The following is a 20,778-nucleotide window of genomic DNA, read 5'->3' on the forward strand; positions in this document are numbered from 1 at the left end:
GAAAAATATCTATATACGAACGAAAATTAATCAATCAATTAATATTGAGAAAAAAGAATAATTTCTCTTTGTCATATTGTTTTTTTATAAAAGAAATTTATAGGATAATCATAATTAAGTATACATTCAATAATCATATAAAAATGTAAATCATAATTAATTATATATTGCTTAAACCATGACTAATATGAACTTGTCAAGTTTGAAGTCTATTTATTTTTTAAAATACATTTTTGAATTCAGCCTTTTTTAAAAACATATTTTTCAAATGCCTAAAAATTTTTGCAAATGTAATTAGTTTTGTTTATATATTTTCTGCAGATATTTTTTTCTCCAAATACTTATTAAAATATACTTGAATATATCTTGTTAAATTTTACCATAAATAGTCTACAATGTGATGAAGGTAATCTAAAAATTAAATATGAAAATGTATAAGTTTAACTATATGATTTTTCAGTTTAGATATAAACACTATTTATTATAAATATTTGAGAAGAAAAAAAATTAAACAGTTTTTTAAAGATAATAAGTTTAACATTAAATTGAAGTTAACCATAAGCTAAACATAATAATTTTACATTGTCATAAAAAATCCATACAAATAATAATTTAATATTCAATAATGTCATATGATTAATAATACAATTTTAAAAAATGTCAATATGCAATTATTTTAATTATTTCATCTGGATTAAATAAAAGTACAATTTCATAAAATTCTGAGTTCATCTAAAATGGCAAAGAGAAGCTTTTTCAACGCCTAGAACAAAATATCTCTTTCAAGTTGTCATTAAAACGATGTCTGTACAAAATAATGGAATTTTACAAGGCAGGATTTTTAGAATTCTATGTTTACCTGAAAGAAAAAAAATTAGTTCATTAAACAAAAATTGATCAGTACACAATAAATTTTTACAATAATACAAATAAGAGTAACTCTAAGTTGTCATAAGTATACAATAATACAAATAAAAAATATTAACCATTTAATAAGTTTCAAAAGTGATATTAAATTATATGTCTGTACAAAAAAATGGAATTTTACAAGGTAAATTTTTTTTTTAAATCTATGCTTTCTGAATTTTCTTTGTTAATTAAACAGAATTTGATAAATAAAAAACAAAAGGTTTTATATTATGCAAAAAAGAAATGTTAACCACATGATAAGCAATATGTATAAATGTTAAACACAGTGTATCAAGTTTGGCAAAAATTATTCTATTTAATAAACGCTCTTTGAACAGCCGACCCAATTTTGAGCGTACGATTACTAATGTTCAACTGCGTAAACTTGTAATTTTGAGCCCAATACAGAAGACAAGGGAACTCCTGGATCAAGTATTGGGAGGCATTCGCTTTCGTGGAGAACTTTTAACGGAACTAACCCGCATTTGCATGACATAGAAAGGAAAACCACGAAAACACTTCATTGTTAGCCTGGCGGCCAGGAAATCAATCCATAATCTGTCTACTACTGAAAATATTTTACGTCAGCACTGTGGTCGGTGCGAGCTGGCTGGGAATTCGTATCAATCAGCTATCGCTGGGATTCGAACCTGGTTCCCCTCATTTGAAGACTAACTCTCTATTCTCTGAACTCCCAATGGCTCGGTAACACTCATTCAAAAAAAAAAGTATTATAAACCACTAAAAATGCAAGACTATAATATAAATATAAACGTCCATAGTTTTTCATTTGCTAATTTAATAAAATACAATTTAAATAAAAACTACTCTTTCTAAAAATCATTACAATTTTATTTCAACATTTTTTAAGATTTTACTGTACAACTTCGACGGAGAAATTACGCATACACTTATAATGTGAGACACGTAAGACGAAACGTTGAAGCACTTCACTGAATAAGCTTTATGAGAATGAAGCGTTTCACTGAATAGGAAGACATTTACAAAAATAACATTTTTTGAAAGCTGCTACCGTGGCCGTAATGAGTTTAGAGAGCACTTCATTCATTATCTCTCTCTCACCCTGGGAGAGAACGATCTTCTCAAGCCATGGGGGGTGGTGGCGAGTGGATGATGATCGTCCTTGACTGATATAGGAAACCAGGGCAAAGAGTTCAATGTCATCAAGGGATGCACGTAATAAATGGAGAGTTGTTGATCTATCGTTCGTTGATTAGCTTTACTTTAGTACGGTCCACTAGCATCGTTAAATTTTAATGATCAGCTCATTAGCTGTCGCCTTGAATAAATATCTGAGATACAATTAACTATTAATTTTAATATCGTTTAAATCTATTAAATTCAATGATTGGTTATTAGCTGTCGCTTCGTGCAAATTATTCCATACAATTTTAATTTTTTATTGCTTGTAATATCGTATAAATCTATTAAATTCAATGATTGGTTATTAGCTGTCGCTTCGTGCAAATTATTCAATACAATTCTTTATTGCTTGTAATATCGTATAAATCTATTAAATTCAATGATTGGTTATTAGCTGTCGCTTCATACAAATTATTCAATACGATTCTTTATTGTTTGCAATATCGAATAAATCTATTGCATTCAATGATTGGTTATTAACTGTCGCTTCGTAAAAATTATTCAATACAATTCTTTATTGCTTCAAATATCGAATAAATCTATTAAATTCAATGATTGGTTATTAGCTGTCACTTCGTACAAATTATTCAATACAATTCTTTATTGCTTGCAATATCGAATAAATCTATTACATTCAATAATTGGTCATTAGATTAGCTGTCGCTTCGTGCAAATTATTCAATACAATTCTTTATTGCTTGAAATATCGAATAAATCTATTAAATTCAATGATTGGTTATTAGCTGTCGCTTCGTACAAATTATTCAATACAATTCTTTATTGCTTGAAATATCGTATAAATCTATTAAATTCAATGATTGGTTATTAGCTGTCGCTTCGTTCAAATTATTCAATACAATTCTTTATGGCTTGCAATATCGAATAAATCTATTACATTCAATGATTGGTTATTAGCTGTCGCTTCGTGCAAATTATTCAGTACAATTCTTTATTGCTTTTAATACTGAATAAATCTATCAAATTCAATGATTAGTTTTGCATAAATCTATTAAATTCAATGATTGATTACTAGTTGTAATCTTGTATAAATCTATTAAATTCAATGATTAGCTGTTACTTCGCATAAATTATTAGATACGATAAATTATTGCTTGTAATGTCGTATAAATCTATTAAATTCAGTGATTAGTTATTAGCTGTAATCTTGTATAATTCTATTAAATTCAATGATTAGCTGTCATTTCGAATAAATTATTAGATACGATTAATTATTACTTGTAATGCCGTATAAATCTATTAAATTCAGTGATTAGTTATTAGCCGTAATCTCGTATAAACATTCAATGATTAGTTATTAGCTGTAATCTTGCATAAATCTATCTAATTCAGTGATAAACTATTGGCTGTAATATCTTATAACTATAATTCCCCACAATCTCTCGTTATTACCCATAATCTCTCATAAATCGATTGGATTCATTGATTGATTATTACCGTAATCTATAGCACTTAGCTATAATCTCCTATTAGTTTATTAGATTCAATGATTAGATCTTAGCTGCAATATCTTATAAATCCAAGGAAATTAAAATTTGCACGTAATGAATTACCATGTTATCACTGTTCTTTTTTGAGAGATAGTAAATCAAGCTATTGGATCCTAGATAAAATTCATGAACATCCGTAACAAAATTACTCAATATAGACTTTCTCATTTCATTATGATTAAGTGTTATAACGAATACCACATATATATATATTACAAATATATGCATTGCATCTAGAAAACTTTCATTACACATATAATTTGGAGAAGTTAAGTCATTAAATCAAATTTATAGGAAATATAAGTTTATCATGAAATCAAATAAATATTATAAACGTAATTTTAAATAATACCCATGCTCAATATAAATCGTATTAGTTACATTTTTTGCTTAAAGTAAATTAGAAAAATTAAAGGATTTAGTGTGCTTTGAGATCAGGAAGATTTTCTTTTGAGTTGACATAGCATTTAAAGTTCTCGAAAGCTTATTTCAGTTATACTCGAGTTAATGCAAAATGATATCTTTTTTAATTTTAAATAAGCAGGAGTCTCAATATTTTTGTAAAAATTTAACTTTTTTTCCTAAAAAAACTGAATAATGTAGGGTGAAAAATTTTTTTTAACGTGAATTTGTCCAGATAATTTTTAAAATCTACCTCATTCGATAAAATTAATTATCTAAAATGATTAAATTATTTTTATTTAATTTCGAAAAAGCGGAAAAAACTATTACGCTACTTTTACTTCCATACTATCCTGGCTGCAAAAACCTTATAACTTTCTAGACTCCTTTATACATGTGTCAATTTATACTTTTTTTGCAACGTGTGATCATTATGATTTATTATTATTACTAAGAGAAAAAAAAACTAAATACATATCGATTTATGTTAAATTTGCATTGAATATTTTAAGTGCATCAAACGCATGATTTTAAGGATTTCTACTAATAGAAGTCACTTAACATAAGACATAAGGCAGAAATAAATTGTTACAAAAAAGTAACTTACTTTTTTAGGAGGGGTGTCTTTGAGATGCCCATGCATTTTGCATCCTTCTGAAAAGGAATTCTCGGGACAGGAGTTCATGGGTCAGGTAGGTAGATGAAGTCCATGACTCAGGCACATCTCCGCTCATCAGTTCCAAACCATGGCTGAGGACATGATTGAGAAACTGAATATAGTCCATGGCAAACCTCAGAGTCTGAATCTTTGAAAGTTTGTCTGAAGGCAATGAAGGAACTTTACGGCGGAGATCAGAAAAAAAGGAATTCAACTGCTGCGTCCTCTGCCTCTCTCTGTTATTAGCCTGGGCTCTCTGAACCTGTGGATCTCCTGATGAGCTGCTGCTGTAATAAAACAAATTTTAAAGTATATATTCGTGTAAAAAATTAAAACAAATTTTGAAGTATATATTTGTGTAAAAAATTACGTATGTTACTGACAATACAGTTGGGTATTGAATCAATAAATCGAATTCTAATTATCAAAATGATTCGAACAATTCTTTTGACACTGATTTGAATCAGTAAGTTTGTTATGACTAGTTCATTGATTCGAATAAACTACGTAGATTCGTTTTTGCATTGGTTGAATCAGTGATTAAGAAACGTTCGACTAAATAAAATTCGTTGGCGAATTTTACACTGAACTGGCTACTGAACTATGAATCAGCAGATCTCCAGATGAGCTGCTGCTGTAATAAAACGATAACAAACAAATTTTAAGATATATATTCATATAAAAATGCATTGCGATACTGGTAATAGAGTTGGGTATTGAATCAATGAATCGAATTCTAATTATCAAAACGATTCGCTGATTCGAACGATTCTTACAACACTGATTTGAATCAGTAGGTTTAAACTAGTGGCTGAGTTGATTCGAATCAGTTCTCAAGTTTATTATTATTAGTTTGTTGATTCCAAATTAACTATGTAGATTCGTTTTTGCATTGGTTGAATCAGTGATTAATAACAAACGCTAATCTACATAAAATTCGTTGGCGAATTTTGACTGTGATCTGGATTACAAATACGTCAATTTAGTACCTACATCTGCTGGTTTGAATAAATTCATTGGAAAAATCATAAGAATCAGCTAAACGAATCAGTTACTATTGATTTAAATTACTTGAATTATTCGAATTCAATAAACAAATTTTTAGTTTGTAAATAAATAATTTCAGAATTAATTCTGAAACAGATCTATTAAAAATAATTACAGGACTTCTGCTAATCGCCGATAAATAATTTCAGGATTATACAACAATAGATAGATAATTTCAGATTCATTTAAATAATTTCAGATTCATATAAATAATTTCTGGATTTACGCATGATTGTATACTACTATATTATCTTAATTGTTTACATTTAAAACTAATCAAAAGTTACTCTCGCACTGTTTATCCTACATCATAACTGGAATAAACTAAACAATCTTTAATTTAAAACACATTATTTTGATTACGATAGATACAGGTAAATTGAATTAAACTACACTTTACTAGATTTATCTAAAAGTGAGTCAAACCCCCACAAGGAGCAATGGTTTTTTTCCCTCTAAGGTTTTGGTTGGCGGCTGGTTGGTAGCAACGACAATCATAAAATATCTAATAAACTTCACTGGTGAACAATTTTCTTGTCGCATTTATACAAGTATTTAATCTTACTTACAGTTTTGTTCGAAACGCTACAGATATTTTTTCAAAATGAAATTTTTAGTTTAGTTTTTGTCTGAATGCGCAGGTAAAAATAACGTATAAGTTTATATACATATATTTGTACTTATCTGATCCTTTACAAATAACACTTAAGAAAAAATCGCATGTCCTCAACGTATCGCATCATAAAGTAAAATATATTATCACCGTCTTCTTACCGCTCCCTACGTAGCAGAGAAGTGGGGATAATTAGTATTCACTCGTGTAAATTTAAAAAAAAATCCTGGTTAGGAATATATTATTGAATTGCATAACAAACTGTAACTTGCAGAGAGAAAAAGAATGAAAAGAATCTTTGTTTTGTAAGAAATTATCTAAATCTCTAAAACTGGTTTATTTGTTTATTTTTGAAATCAAAAGATACGGTAACATTTTACGATACTGTCAATATCCATACCCATTATCTAAATAGTACAGTCATTATTTTATTTGTTTGGATTAAGCAGTAAATTCATTAGTTTAGTAATATTTACTTTTATGTAAACCGTCTTCGAATTAAACAAAAACTAAATTAAATTAAAAAAATCAGAAAAATGTTTTAAATTTAAATATTTGCTTAGCTTCCATAAAACTTAAAATGTATCATGTTAATCTTAAAAACAATCAAACGGTAACTGAATTTAATCTGGATATAAATTAATATATTTGCTAATTCGAGCCGCTTTTGTTTCCTTTCTCCTATATTTCTCTCTTACTTTTTCAAGTATAGAATGTTAATAATCGAATGCTTTCATAGATTGTTAATAAAAAGATGCATTAATATCCAATAAATATTTGGAAATTATGCAAAATAATTGTGCAGTTAAACTAACGTACCAAACTCACGGAGATAAGCAATGATAATAACTATGAATACGACAACTAAAGCACAATACCTTGTTATTAATTAACCATTTTCCAAAACAAACAAACACATGGGATATGTCAGGAGGGAAATATGTAAAAATAAGTTACCATCTCCATGTAAATAAATGTCAATTGGTTATGTTACTAATTATAATGTAATTTATTCTAATTAGTAAATAATCCTAATGCAATAGTTGGAATAAAATGATATAAATTTATAGTCTAGTGTTTTTTACGATAAAGCTATTTCTCTTAACGATATTGTAAACTCATTAAAATAAAAGAGTAAATAAAGCACACAATTAGTTAAGCTTTAAAAATAACACAGATAGCTCACATGAAAAATGGATTGATTTCACAAAACTGATTACAATAATAAAAATCTACACACTTAATGGTTTATTCTCAAGCATCGATTGCTTATAAATTAAAATTTTTTAATCAAAATATTTATAAAATTTCACATAAGTCGTTTAACATTTTATAGCAAGTTTGAGTAATTTGTTCTAATTTCCTTACAAAATTTATCACACTGATTAAAGTCATCATGAAATATTATTCAGATTATTAAAAATTAATTTTAAAATAAAGAGAGAGAAAAAAATTTTTTTTGCGATGAGAAGAACAACAAGAGAGAGAAAAAAATCGTTTTGATAATAAACGAATTAATATCAAACGAGAAAGAAAAAAAAAAGTTACCTTGAATCAGGAGATATTTTTTTCCTGAATCGATCATACGGATGAGGCCTTCTACTTCTAGTTTGATTAATCGCGATGTGAAAAGGATTCGATCTGGGAAATTGATTCAAAAAATCGTTTGGCACTGACATATGATAACCAACAGTCTTACGGTTCTGAAGTGTAAGATCTGAACACGTTTTTTGCACAGTCTGATTCATAACGCGAATACTAAGATCTTGAGGTTGATGCACAAACATGCTGGAATCGAGATTGGGCAATCGATGATGGTGAATGAAGGAATCGCGATTTTCCGGTGATTGCAAATCCTCACCACATGGAAGTATGCCCATGTCACTTTCAAAAGAATCAGAGGATAGCGCGAAATCGTCTCTCGAATCCAGCTCTTTGGAAAGATTATCCAGCTTGACGGGGATAGAGATTTGTGGGAAGAGGAACTGACACTGTTCGCGGTTGTAAATGGACTACAGTATACAGTGGATGGGTAGGATAAGATATCTATGAATGAACGTTGGTTCATACTACGATGGGACGAGGGGGCTTTTGATTGGACGTTGAAGACGAAATCGTGAAAGGAGAGGAGGTTACTACTTCTTTCTTAAAAACAAGTCTGAAGCAAAGCTTACGCATTTAAAATTAACATTAAAAAAAATCAGTAATACGAATGATTAAATGTGTGATATGTTGAACTAAATTTAATCCTTCAGCATTTTTTACCAACATCGCTGAATTATTCTTTTTTAATAACTATCTAACAATCAAATAAAAGACAACTTACTAGCAAACGATCTTGTTATGATAACCTCGTTCAAACGTCGTTTGAATTAAAATAAATTTAAAATTCGATTTTTACAGTGGGTTTTCAGTCTTTTGGAAAATAAAATGTTATACGCAAACACAGTTTTGCTTATTAGTTCATAAGGGTTAGGTGGTTAGTAACAAAATACAAGTAGTTAATGGTTCCTATTTTCATAAAAATTTTATTACGAGTGTGATGAATCAAGCTACATTAAAGAAATAGTTCTTTTTTATAAAAAACATTTATTTGACAAGCACACATAAACTAAACTAAATTTAATTAAAGTACTCGTAATGGGTTAGTAATAGTTTGGCAAAATAAATGGAAGAACCCGTAACGGGCTAGTATGAAACTTAAATTCAAAACAAAACCTATTCTCACCAAAAATCAACAACTCTCCGTTGTTCCATAAATTGTCTCCTAATTTTATTTTTAATTAATCTCGTTATATGCTTTTTTTAATTCATGCTTTTGTTAGCCAGATGTTTACTTTTTTAGATATTATTAAACTTTATACGAGTATGCACAAAAAATTCAGAGATCAAAATATTAGTTTATTAACTACTTATTTAAATTTTCTATTTTCAAGAATTTTAAATTAAAAAAAAAATTGAAGAAAAAAAAATTCTTAAGATTTGTTATATGAAGTATACTTGTAATTGAATTGTGATAAATTTTTTAAAATTTTTAATTATAACTAGCAGTTTCAAATGAAAGAAGAACTTATTTCTTTTATAAGAAATAAATCAATATAGTATGTAGTGTATAAGATATTCTATCAGACGATTAAGAGTGGAATATTAATTATTTCAATATTTAGTTTTGTCAATTTCTTGTAATAGGCAATTAAAATTTAGATACATATAATTGTTTCACTATTTTTGTTAATTTCTGAAAATATACTATGCAGATAATACTAGACAATTAAAATTCAGATACATTTAGATGTTTCAATGCAATTATTTTTTCCACTAAAAGAAAATATACTATGAAGGAAACACTAGAAAAATATTAAAAGTTTCAACATTTAGCTTTGTCGATTCAGAAAATATATTATTGGGATAGTACTAGGCAGTACTAACATTCAGAGTCTCTGGAGTCATGGACTTGGTTTAGCTCCGCTAACCGTGTGGGCCAGCAACAACAGTACTAACATTTATGCATATTTAATTGTTCTGATATTTAGTTTTCTCTACTTCAGAAAATAGACTATGGAAATAATTCTGACAGTTAAAATCTAAAAGTACTGAGTTGTTTCAATATTTAACTTTATACATTTCTAAAAATATACTATGAGAATTATAGTAGGCAATTACAATTCAAAAAAAATCAAAATAAATGCTTCTTATTCATTACTAAAATTTACTTTTTAAATTAAGTATCTGAAAATAATTTGAAAGAATTTTTTTCTTTAAAATGCTGAAAGGTTCAAAACTGTATTACAGATTTCTTAAAGTTCAAGAAGGAAAAAAAAATTAAAAACAAAATAATCAGTTACCTGTTAAAGCATTTTAAATTAAAAGAAAATTTCTTACCTGCTGGACTCGGAACGCTTCCTTTTTCTCGGTCGGATATATTTTTTCTCTCCGGTCTCTTTGAACTTTTCCTGGGATTCTGGATTCGTCTTAACGTAATTATCAGTTTCAGACTCTCTGGGTAGAATCAATGGATTCGTCTTAGCATAATTAACCGTCTCAGACACTCTGGGAAGATTAAATGGATTCGTTTTAAGGTAGTTATCCGTCTCAGACTCTCTGGGAAGATTCAGTGGATTCGTCCTAACGTAATTATCCATCTCAGATGCTCTGGGAAGATTAAATTGATTCGTTTTAACGTAATTATCCGTCTCAAACGCTCTGGGAAGATTAAATTGATTCGTCTTAACGTAATTCTCCGTCTTAGAAGAGCTGGGGAGATTAAATACTAAGTTCCAGTCAATTTCCGAAGTCATTGCTTGATAAATAAAATAACAACAGAAGATAACAAGTACGTTTACTAGTACGTTACTGTTGTACTTTGCTACAAGTATAACTTTTGCAACTACAAATGAAAAGTAGCTAAGTTTTCTTTACTATTCATATTTCTTTCAAGTCTATTCAAAAAAGTATGGACCAATAAGAAGTCAATTCTTGGTTACCTGGACCACCTTTGAATAAAAGATTGCATACCCTTTAACCCCACCCCCAAAATAGAGTATCTACCCCTTGGTTCCTAGTTCCGGTTTCTTATCAGTAACGTATGAACTTTTTTAGGTCTGAGTTTAAAACATTAAATTTTGTTTTTTTCTAAATAAAAGTTTATTTTTAAAAAAATTATAATAAATATAAATTTTTAAAAAGTTTAAAATAAATTGGTGATAATATTTTAATTGCATTATAATCAGATAATTGGGAGAAACTTGGATTAAGAGACAAGACAATAAAAACTAAAGAAACATTGAAGAATAAATTTTTAAAAGCAGTATTGATAGTAAAAAAAAGCTTTTCTGAAAAAGTAANAAATCTAGAACCAATATTCTTGTTCCTCAACAGATAACCATTTTTTTCCTTATTCAAGACCATTTTTTTTTTTTTTTTTTGAAGAAGAAGAAGAAAATATGAGATACGATTAAAATATTAATTTTTTCCATTGTCAGACTATTAACCTTGTTTTTTAATAAAAAAATTAGTAATTAAATCTCATGTTTAAATTTATTAATGTCTTAGAATTATCTTATTTAATTTTGACCTTAAAATTTCAAATGAAAAATAATTCGAACTCAGACTAAGTGTTAAAGTAAACTTTACAAAAAAACAATGGATAATGAGAATATTTGACCGTGTTTAAACTAATTACTGTTCAGTGTTTACTCCTAATTGTTTGGAATCTAATATATAATGTCAATAAACAATTATAATATTTAAAACCGTAATAGTATCTAGAAGTTAAGTTTTGTTATATAAATTACAAAAATTCCAAACAATGCTATTTACAATTAAGTTGTTTATTTCCTTTTCTTTTATTTCCTGATCAAACCAAACATTTAGCGTTTATTTTTGCTATCATAAAGTAAAAGAAAAAAGGCTATTGATTATAATCTTCAAAACAAGTAAAATCGTAGCAAAAACGGAAAACTCAATTTTTTTCCTATCTATCATTTTCCATACTTTTTTTACAGCTTTTTTTTAAATTTTAGTATTTTCTTTGTTTTCCTTTACAGCTTTAGTAATTTCTAATGCAGATCAGAAAACAAACTTCAAAATCTAGCACAAATTCCAGCTTCAAAACCTAGCAGGATCAAGTAAATCCGTGTAACACTGTCCATCGAGAAACTGCTAACATTGTTTCAAATACTGTCCAGAAAGAGCTGGAAGGATTGAGATTCGAACCTAAAAGATTGCATGCAAAAAATCAGCGCAGAAAAATCAGCGATTCCATTATCAGCGCCGAAAACCCAAATCTCTTATCAACATCATAATGTTTTATGCTCAATAATACTAGTTGCAAAATGCAGCGTTTTAAATTTTGTGGAAAAATTTCTGCAAGAACTAAAGTGCTGTTCGAAATTCACAATAAACAATGATTTCAATTTTTTGTTCTTATTTATTCATTTATTTATTTATTTATTATTATTATTACAATTATTTTTTTTTATGAAAGCTATCAAACATGCTATTGAAGACTTGCAACTAATTGAAAATGAATGAAGATAATGCATATGTAGCGTAAATCTAAGGATAAAACTAAAACATATACTTTAACATTAAAATTTTTTATCATTATTTAAAAAAATTTTTTAAAATTTTATTTAGCTATTAAAGAATGTACATTTTACTGCCTATGCTTGTAACTTTGCCGAGATTGACCATTTTTTACCTTATCAGTTAGGTACGCAGGAAATTGTTCAGAAGTAAAAACAAAAACATATGGTTTTGATCAAGAAAATGCAACAATCCTGACTCTTCTGCAAATTTCTATGGAAAGGTAAGACCATGCTTGAAAAGCATCACATATACCGATTATCAATGGATGCATCGACATGACAATCCATCACTGTTAATTGAATCCGGTTTCATTCACATTCGGTTTGCAATAGGGGTTGATAAATTGGCTCTTCCCGGATCTGAAATCACAAAGAGTAAAAAGTGAGACACAATAAGCCTGTTAGAAAGTTAGTATAGTTAATCTGGGAGTCAGTTATACCTGTTCAACAGTTGTCCATTAAATCGAGGGATGAGTTGCATCGAAATCCTAATCTTGTTTGAGCATTAAATAATAATGGAAATATTATAAAACATTAAAATAATCCTAGAAAAAGATAGGAAAAAAATAAAGCAAAAATTTAAAAATATGACAGCATTTGAAGATATGAATTTTTGAAAATTATTTCCTATTATAGTTTCAAGAAATAGAGCAAACAGATTGATGAAAAATTAACATAAATATCATTTTCAGTGGTTTAAGAAAATAAGGAAACAAGAACCCACTAATAAATGGTACTTTAAGACGAAGGACATACATCATATCAGGAAGAAGAAAAAAAAACGCTAATCTTTTAAACTTGCGAAGAGTTGTAAGTTCTTCCTTGCCACTTCTGAAGTTTGAAGGTAAATATCAAGCAAATTTAAGACGTACTTATTTTCTAACACCATCTTTTTTAAATAGCTATTTAAAAGCCCAAGGGACCTTACTTTTAATATATATACATAATTTTTAATTGCGTAAATATAATCTGACACTAAATATTAGCACTTTAAAATTATCTTAAAACAAATCAAGGAAATTAAAATGTAAAAAACATTAAACCAACCTTTTAATAGAACAATACCAATCATTTAGGTTTGTATTATTATCATTGGCTTTAGAACTCAAATTATTATTTTGCATAAATATAACAGTAGAGAATCACATTTAAAAATAAATCAGTTTGCATTTTCACTTTTGAGAATGGACAATTGTTTAAATCATTGATAAAATGATTAGTTTTTAAATTCTTTAAAAAAATAGATTGCATATAACATTAGTATTCAAAACTACAATTTATAGTTAAAAATTTATAAAGAGATTTCAAAAAATGATCATAGAATCATTCTTGAAAAGCAAAAAAAATATTTTATAGACTCTAAATATTTATTTTTAAATGAAAGGCATATCTTAAACTACATTGGTTTATAAATTATTCCATAACAACAGATTTTAAAATACGCAAATTTTGTAAGTTGATTTTAACGGAATTCGTTAAAAATATGAGAATTTTAAATTTAATATCACATTTCTATTATGAATAAACAACCTTAGTGACAATAACCATAAAAATTATGAAATATCTCAATTTTCAATTGATTAGATTTAATATGCAATTTTTTTACGAGTTAAAATAAATAGATAAAAATAGTAAAATAAGTATACAGATTATTATTTTTGAACCGTTTTTAATCCTTTTTTTGTTTTGTAATAAGACAAAATAAACGGATTAAAAACGATAAAATCTGTCACTTTCCAACATATTCATTGACTTTTTTCTAATCCTGCGAACACCAAATTATAAATAAATAAAGAAAAATTGACAAAAACTAAACAATATGTTGTTAGTTGCGTAATTTATGAAAATTTTAATTAGCAATCGTAACTTTAATTCCTATAAAAAAAATTTACGGAAATCGACTGTTTTTTTCTAAAGAAAATTAGTATCTAATTGAATTAGTTAGTCTCAATCCTTTAGCTCATTCTTGAGACTTTAACAACTTCTGTCAAAGACTAGATATCGTTGGAAAAAAAATTTAAATAAATAAATTTAAACAAAATCGTTTTCAGTATGAAATTTATTAAGGAAAACATATTGTTTTCCTTTATAAATTTCATACTGAAAGAATTTCACAGCTAAAGAAGGGGAAATTTTTAAATAGTATGCGTAATTTCAATTCTTAAATAAAATTTTACGGAAATCGACTGTTTTTTTCTAAAGAAAATTAGTATCTAATTGAATAAGTTAGTCTCAATCCTTTAGTTAATTTTTGATACTTTAACAACTTCCGTCAAGGACTAGATATCGTTGGAAAAAAATTAAATAAATAAATTTTAAAACAAAATCATTTTCAGTATGAAATTTATTAAAGAAAACATATTGTTTTCCTTTATAAATTTCATACTGAAAGAATTTCATACTAAAGAAGGGGAAAATTTTAAATAGTAAGCGTAACTTCAATTCTTATAAAATTTTTACGGAAATCGACTGTTTTTTTCTAAGGAAAATTAGTATCTAATTGAATAATTTTTTCTCAATCCTTTAGTTAATTTTTGATACTTTAACAACTTCTGTCAAAGACTAGATATCGTTGGAACAAAAATAATAAATAAATAAAATTTAAAAAAATCATTTTCAGTATGAAATTTGTAAAAGAAAAAATTAACTTTTTTTCTATTTACTATTTAAGTTCTGTCGAGTTATTGTTTCCCTGAACATCGAAGGAGCCATCATACTACTGCGCACATCACCTCTGCGCATCCGATTTCAAACACATGTTAACTTACCTCCCTTATGATTCTTGTGTCACTCTCGCTCCCTTTCTGAGCGGCTCACTTATAACTCAGCATGAAACTGCTCACCAGAACTTTTGAAGTTGCCTCCACGTATGATAAGGTAACCACGCATTCAACACCTAGATCCGGCTCTGTTGTTCGCATGATTGACACTTATTGGATAATTATAGCAACAGAGGGATAAGGGATAGATAAATTGACTTCGAACCCCTTCTTTAGGATAGAATCTAAAAAGGGGTTTCATTTGATATTTGGTATCAAAAACAGATGTGGACAGGTTGTTGTGACATGCTGTCTATAGATAAAGCAAGAATGAAACTGTTTTTTCCCGAAATTGGCCCATCCAAAATAATATTAGTGAAATAAAACAAATAAATAAAATTAATAATTTAAAATAAAACCAACGATTATAAGAAATTAAATGTATTAAATTAATGATAATAATAATTATTACCAATATTTAAATTTTTCATAGACTTCGCTTAGCACTTGAGGTTTTAATTTTTTTTTCCTTTTACTTGTGAAGCAAAATTTGTTTGAATTAATAATTAATTAATTTTGATTTAATTAATTAATTAATAAATTAAATAAATAATTAATTTTTAAGTTATTGTGTGCAGTTATTCAGCGTTTCATTAAGTTGAGTTAATTTTTTTTAACTACGGAATCCTATTTGATTGAATTTCTTCTGACGGAACACTTTTAAAGTTGTTTTTCGAAAGCTCCGTCGTAATATGAAATGATGCTTTTTTTTGCGAATAATATTGCAAATGTTATTTATGCTGTTTTTACAACTGCTGTGAATTTTCAACTGTTACTCTTGACTGTTAGGTTACATTCAGCCTATCTAGCGCTGTAGGCGCTTATTTTGAAAATGGCGCAAAACGTCAATATGGAGAAAAGCCACAGTTTTGTGAAAATGAAAAACTTTTGTGGTCTAATTTTTAAATATTTAAAAACTTACTCCAATGCTGCATTGCCTGGGCTCTTAAAAATTTGCAAAAATTGAGAATAAAGCACTGATTTAGATAATTTTCATTCAGATGGAGAAATGTCGCCAAATTGGCGATTTTTAAAAAAGTTTAACAATTTTTAAAATATTTAAGTTATTTGTCTGTTCTAATGCCCAGATAATTCTTCACGGCAAGATTATCTATATAGTTTAAAATCATTGCATTGCTTCAAGTGTCAGGCATTTAAACTATGGATTTTTTATTTTCCTTGGTGACAGAGATTCGAAAAACAGCGTTAAATAAAATTCATTAGCAGGTGTAAGTAAGCTAACCAAGAGAAAAAAAACTGCAAACTAATTTTAAAACTTTTAATGTAAAAAATGAAAATTTTTCATTGTTTCATTAATTTCAGTCTTAAAATTACTTTTTATGTTAGGTAGTTGAAATAGCAAGCCTGAAGCTGTTTTTAGTCCAATCAATTTTTTTTTCGTTGGGCTACGGATAAATTAAATTGTATAAACTAAATTGAATTATGGTTTTAGAAAAAGAACTATAAAAACTGTGTGAATAGTTATCTGAGATAAATAATTCTTTATTCCGGAATTCGGTTATTTTATTTTGAATTTAAAAGTTCGATGAGAAATACTGATGCAATCATTTGTAAATGTTATCCTTTTAGAGATATATTCAGTATATTTTTATTAAAAGAAAAAAAAAATTTTTTTTGCTATTTCTTTTTTTGTTGGCATTTTACTTGAATAATCTCAAAGAAATAATTATATTGAATAAATAATCGGTTATTGCTTGGAATCTAATTTATTTCTAGTTTCAAAAATCATTACTGAATAAAGAAGGAAAATCCTAATCACAAGGCCTTCCACGGAACCCTAGGGTTCCAGGGAACACCTTTTGGGAACCACTGCTGTAATTAAATCTAAATTATCAACAAAAAAAAACTGTTCATAATTTTAAATTTAATTGCTTTAAAGAAGGGGAAAGTAAAGTTTTATTTTCCATCTTCTCTTTCTTTCGTATAATTCTTCCTTTCTTTTCTTTTCTTTACTTTTCCCCACTTACTTTTGGGAAATCCTAAAGAAAAAAGGAGGTAGAGATATTGTAGATAAAATTTCTGACTCGTTTAATACGTAATTATATATATTATAAGCGTTTAAACACAAAAATATGTTAGTCGCAATCATCTTTTTATTTTTTTTACTAATATTAAATAAAATTCTTTACGCATTTAGAAAAACAAATCAATAAAAAAACTAATTTCAATATTTTTATAAGAGGATTAAAGTTATTTTAAAACATTTTGAGAGGAATAGTTAGTTTCTTCTTCAAAATGTAAATTTTTTTTTCATGCAAGCAAGGAAATTTTCCTGAGATCAATAGTAAGATTCGTGATAAAGGATATATAGCAGGAAAAAAAATGTATCTTTTCCATTAACATAACTGTAAGTTGGACAACAGAAATTTATAATGTAAAAATAAAGTTACGTTCAAATTAATATAAGGAGAAAGTATGCTATGGTTACACCAAAAATTAAAATAACACTTCTTCGAAAATCGTCAGATTTAATTTTTTTCTTAATTGCAGTAATTTCGTTGAATTTATCGAAATTTTTCAAAAAATATACTATTAAGTGAAAAAAAAATTAAAGGTGACATAATGATCACTGCTGTTTTCTATAAATAATTAAAATGTTTTTATATTGATGAACTGTTATTGCAAAGACCAATATATATCTATCAAAATTGTAAGTAAGATAAATATTTTAAAAACTAAATATCAACTGAAATTTTGTTTCCCTTTTCCTTATACTAAAATTCTTCATATACTAAATATTTGCCAGAAAATAATTCTCAAAATAATTTTTGTTCAGAATCACCTATTAATGTATATACGTATATTTGTTTCCAGGAAAGATCAAAAGATGCCGCTTTCGAAGAAGATCCATTTTAAGAATTACAACTTCCGGCTTGTGAACGGAATACCTTGTAATAATTCATCTGTTGAATAAGCTACAAAGACAAATTATAATCAAACCCCGACTTAGTATCTGTATACACTTAGAATCTTATAAGTAGAATTACTACCATGGATATTTATCAATAATATTATTTATTTATCAAAGTATTTTCATTCTCAATTAGCTGGGTCAGTGAACTTTTTTTAGACCCCTTGGCCTCTGGTCAAGATGCTAGGAAAAAAAAAAGCAAATTTAGGAAGTACCTTTAATAAAAAAGCAGTTTTTATGAAAAGTAGAATTTTTTTTCTCATTGCATTATCATTAACTTTCTATCAAAGAGGCTAATATTTTTTTTAATGCTAGAAGAGCATGCTTACCATATATAAATATACTTCTTACGATTTATATATTTTTTTTATCATATCTCTAGTGTTGTCTTATAAATGACTGTGTAAGGGCGTATTCCAGCTCAAATATCCAATTAAATTTAATCAACTAATATTAAAACTATGATCTTTAAAACATTCATAACAGCAATCATTGGTAGTCTTTTCCATCTCTTTGACAATTTCACACGTTTAAACTGTCATTTAAGATGTCAAAGTGCTCGACTCGACTAAGTCAAAAAGTCAGGAAATACGATATGTGCTTCTTTTACCCCGCCTTTTTACGTCATCAGCTGATAGAATTCAGACGATTTCGACAACCTTAAATTTAATATTTTAATTCTTTGTCGTCGTTTTGTCGTATTTGTTTTGTCGATATGAAATGGTATTAAAGAAAGAATATTTTTCATAATTGTGAGCTTATACTCATTTCACCTACCATATTATGCAAATTTATTGGGATAAATAGAAAAATTCGATCTGCTTCAACCATGACTTTATATACACGATGGAATAAATACATTTTGTCTCATATTAGTAGCAATGAACTCTCGAAGACGTTTCTGCATCCATAGATTAGTGCATATAGATTTGGGCAAAACGAATCACTCCATAGATTAGTGTACATAGATTTGGGAAAAGCGAATCCCCAAAGTGACTCCACAGATTTTAATTCCATAGATTAGTGTATATAGATTTGGGCAAAACGAATCACCACAGAGATTCCATAGATTTTAACTCCATAGATTAGTGTACATAGATTTGGGCAAAACGAATTACCAAAGTGACTCCATAGATTTTAATTCCATAGATTAGTGTACATAAGTAGATTTAGGCAAAACGAATAATTAAAGTGGTTAGCAGAATCAGTTCACTTTCATAATTCGAACCAATTACTGATTTGCATCATTTATTGATACAAATCACTCTTAATGATTCGAATCCGAGCATAAGTATTATAATTATTCCTTTCTGCTGAGGGCTCGATTCAAGACTATTTTAATTTTGACCTGAATATTTTCTTCGAATGAATTCGATATTTATGTATTGCGGCTATTACATTCTTTAACTTTATACTAACTACACTTTATTTAAAAAATTATTATTCGAGAATTTTGCTTATCTCCAGCTTAGTTTTTATTTACTAAAAAAATTTGGATACATTTTACTTGATTAATTTCTGCTTTTTCCCTTTTTCTTAATAATTTAAGGGTCAAGCTATAATTAACTACGGATATTTAATTATTAACTTATAAAATATAATTATCAAATTTAATTCCGAAACATCTTTCATTTCGTATTAGCTGCGCTAAAAAGCATAAACTATAGACCCTAGTTCGATCTGATAGTATTTGCTAATAACATAACTTAAGACACATTTTTTATCATACAGAAGATAAATAATAATTAGTTTAGCATTTAATTTAAACAGAAAAGTGAGAAGTTGAATTTATTTTCATTCAAACACTCAACTATTTTACATATGAGTTAATTTCTTCAAAACTAGTATTAAAAAAAATCTTTTCTATGTGAAAACATTAAAAATATATTTTAATAACAATTTAATACTTAAATATATTTTAATAACTTAAAGGAACAATTATATAAGTGTATCATATCAAATATATTAAGGGACTTAAAATGGGTGGGGGGGAACTATTATTACTGATTTTTTTTCTTCTTTTTTTGTGAGGTGGTATTGAAACTATTATTAATTACAAAGTGGGCGTTGATTGGGGTGGGAGCCTATGTGTTAGACATTTGAATGGGAGTGATAGTTTCTTATTGTTCCTCTGAGATTTTACAACTCAATATAGCGATGAGTGGATTTAGAAGTTTGTTTGATGTAAAGTTGTCAACATATAAATACGATTGGTCCCTTATAGGCCACTGTAAACACTCAGTTTTTATTTCCGTCACCTAAGGTGATGACGATGACAGATACAGTCGTAAAAAGGGTCGTAAATTCGGGGTTTGTATATGGTGTAGGGGTTTGTCTCCGAAAATTCCCACAGTTGGGAAATTTTTTAAGGGAAGTAAAATGGGGATTTAATGATAATGGTAGTGAGCATAATACTAAACACTCCAATGGACACTGTATAACATTCACCTATTTGTGCATGAAGAATGTCATTAATGTTCATAACCAATGTTCTGATTTTGTTGGTTGTTTCGAATAATATATCAAACATAGTTGAATAGTGCAGAGAGCTTGAAGTGGCTTTTATAGACAAATAGGCTTAATTTCTGCATGGAATTTAGCTTTAAAAAGAAATAATTATTTTTGACATTTTAAAAT

At 27.5% G+C, this 20,778-nt stretch overlaps 1 protein-coding gene and 1 long non-coding RNA gene across 2 annotated transcripts; both read right to left on the reverse strand.

The window, feature by feature from the left end:
* Positions 1-241: 241 nt before the first annotated feature.
* On the reverse strand, positions 242-8,301 carry LOC107440133 (twist-related protein 2-like; the record flags this gene model as incomplete). The annotated part of the gene is given in 3 exon segments (NM_001323807.1): positions 242-859; positions 4,591-4,928; positions 7,850-8,301. Coding segments are annotated over 2 exon segments (666 nt in total). The 3' UTR covers positions 242-859; positions 4,591-4,594.
* Positions 8,302-12,442: 4,141 nt separating this feature from the next.
* Positions 12,443-15,260, reverse strand: LOC139426956 (uncharacterized). Its single transcript, XR_011638092.1, has 3 exons — positions 15,159-15,260; positions 12,831-12,935; positions 12,443-12,750 (listed from the first exon to the last, which is right to left on the reverse strand). It is a non-coding gene; the product is annotated as an uncharacterized lncRNA (long non-coding RNA).
* Between the last annotated feature and the right edge of the window lie 5,518 nt (positions 15,261-20,778).

Source organism: Parasteatoda tepidariorum, chromosome 1, assembly GCF_043381705.1.
Source record: "Parasteatoda tepidariorum isolate YZ-2023 chromosome 1, CAS_Ptep_4.0, whole genome shotgun sequence".
In the NCBI taxonomy this organism is placed as follows: Eukaryota; Metazoa; Arthropoda; class Arachnida; order Araneae; family Theridiidae; genus Parasteatoda; species Parasteatoda tepidariorum.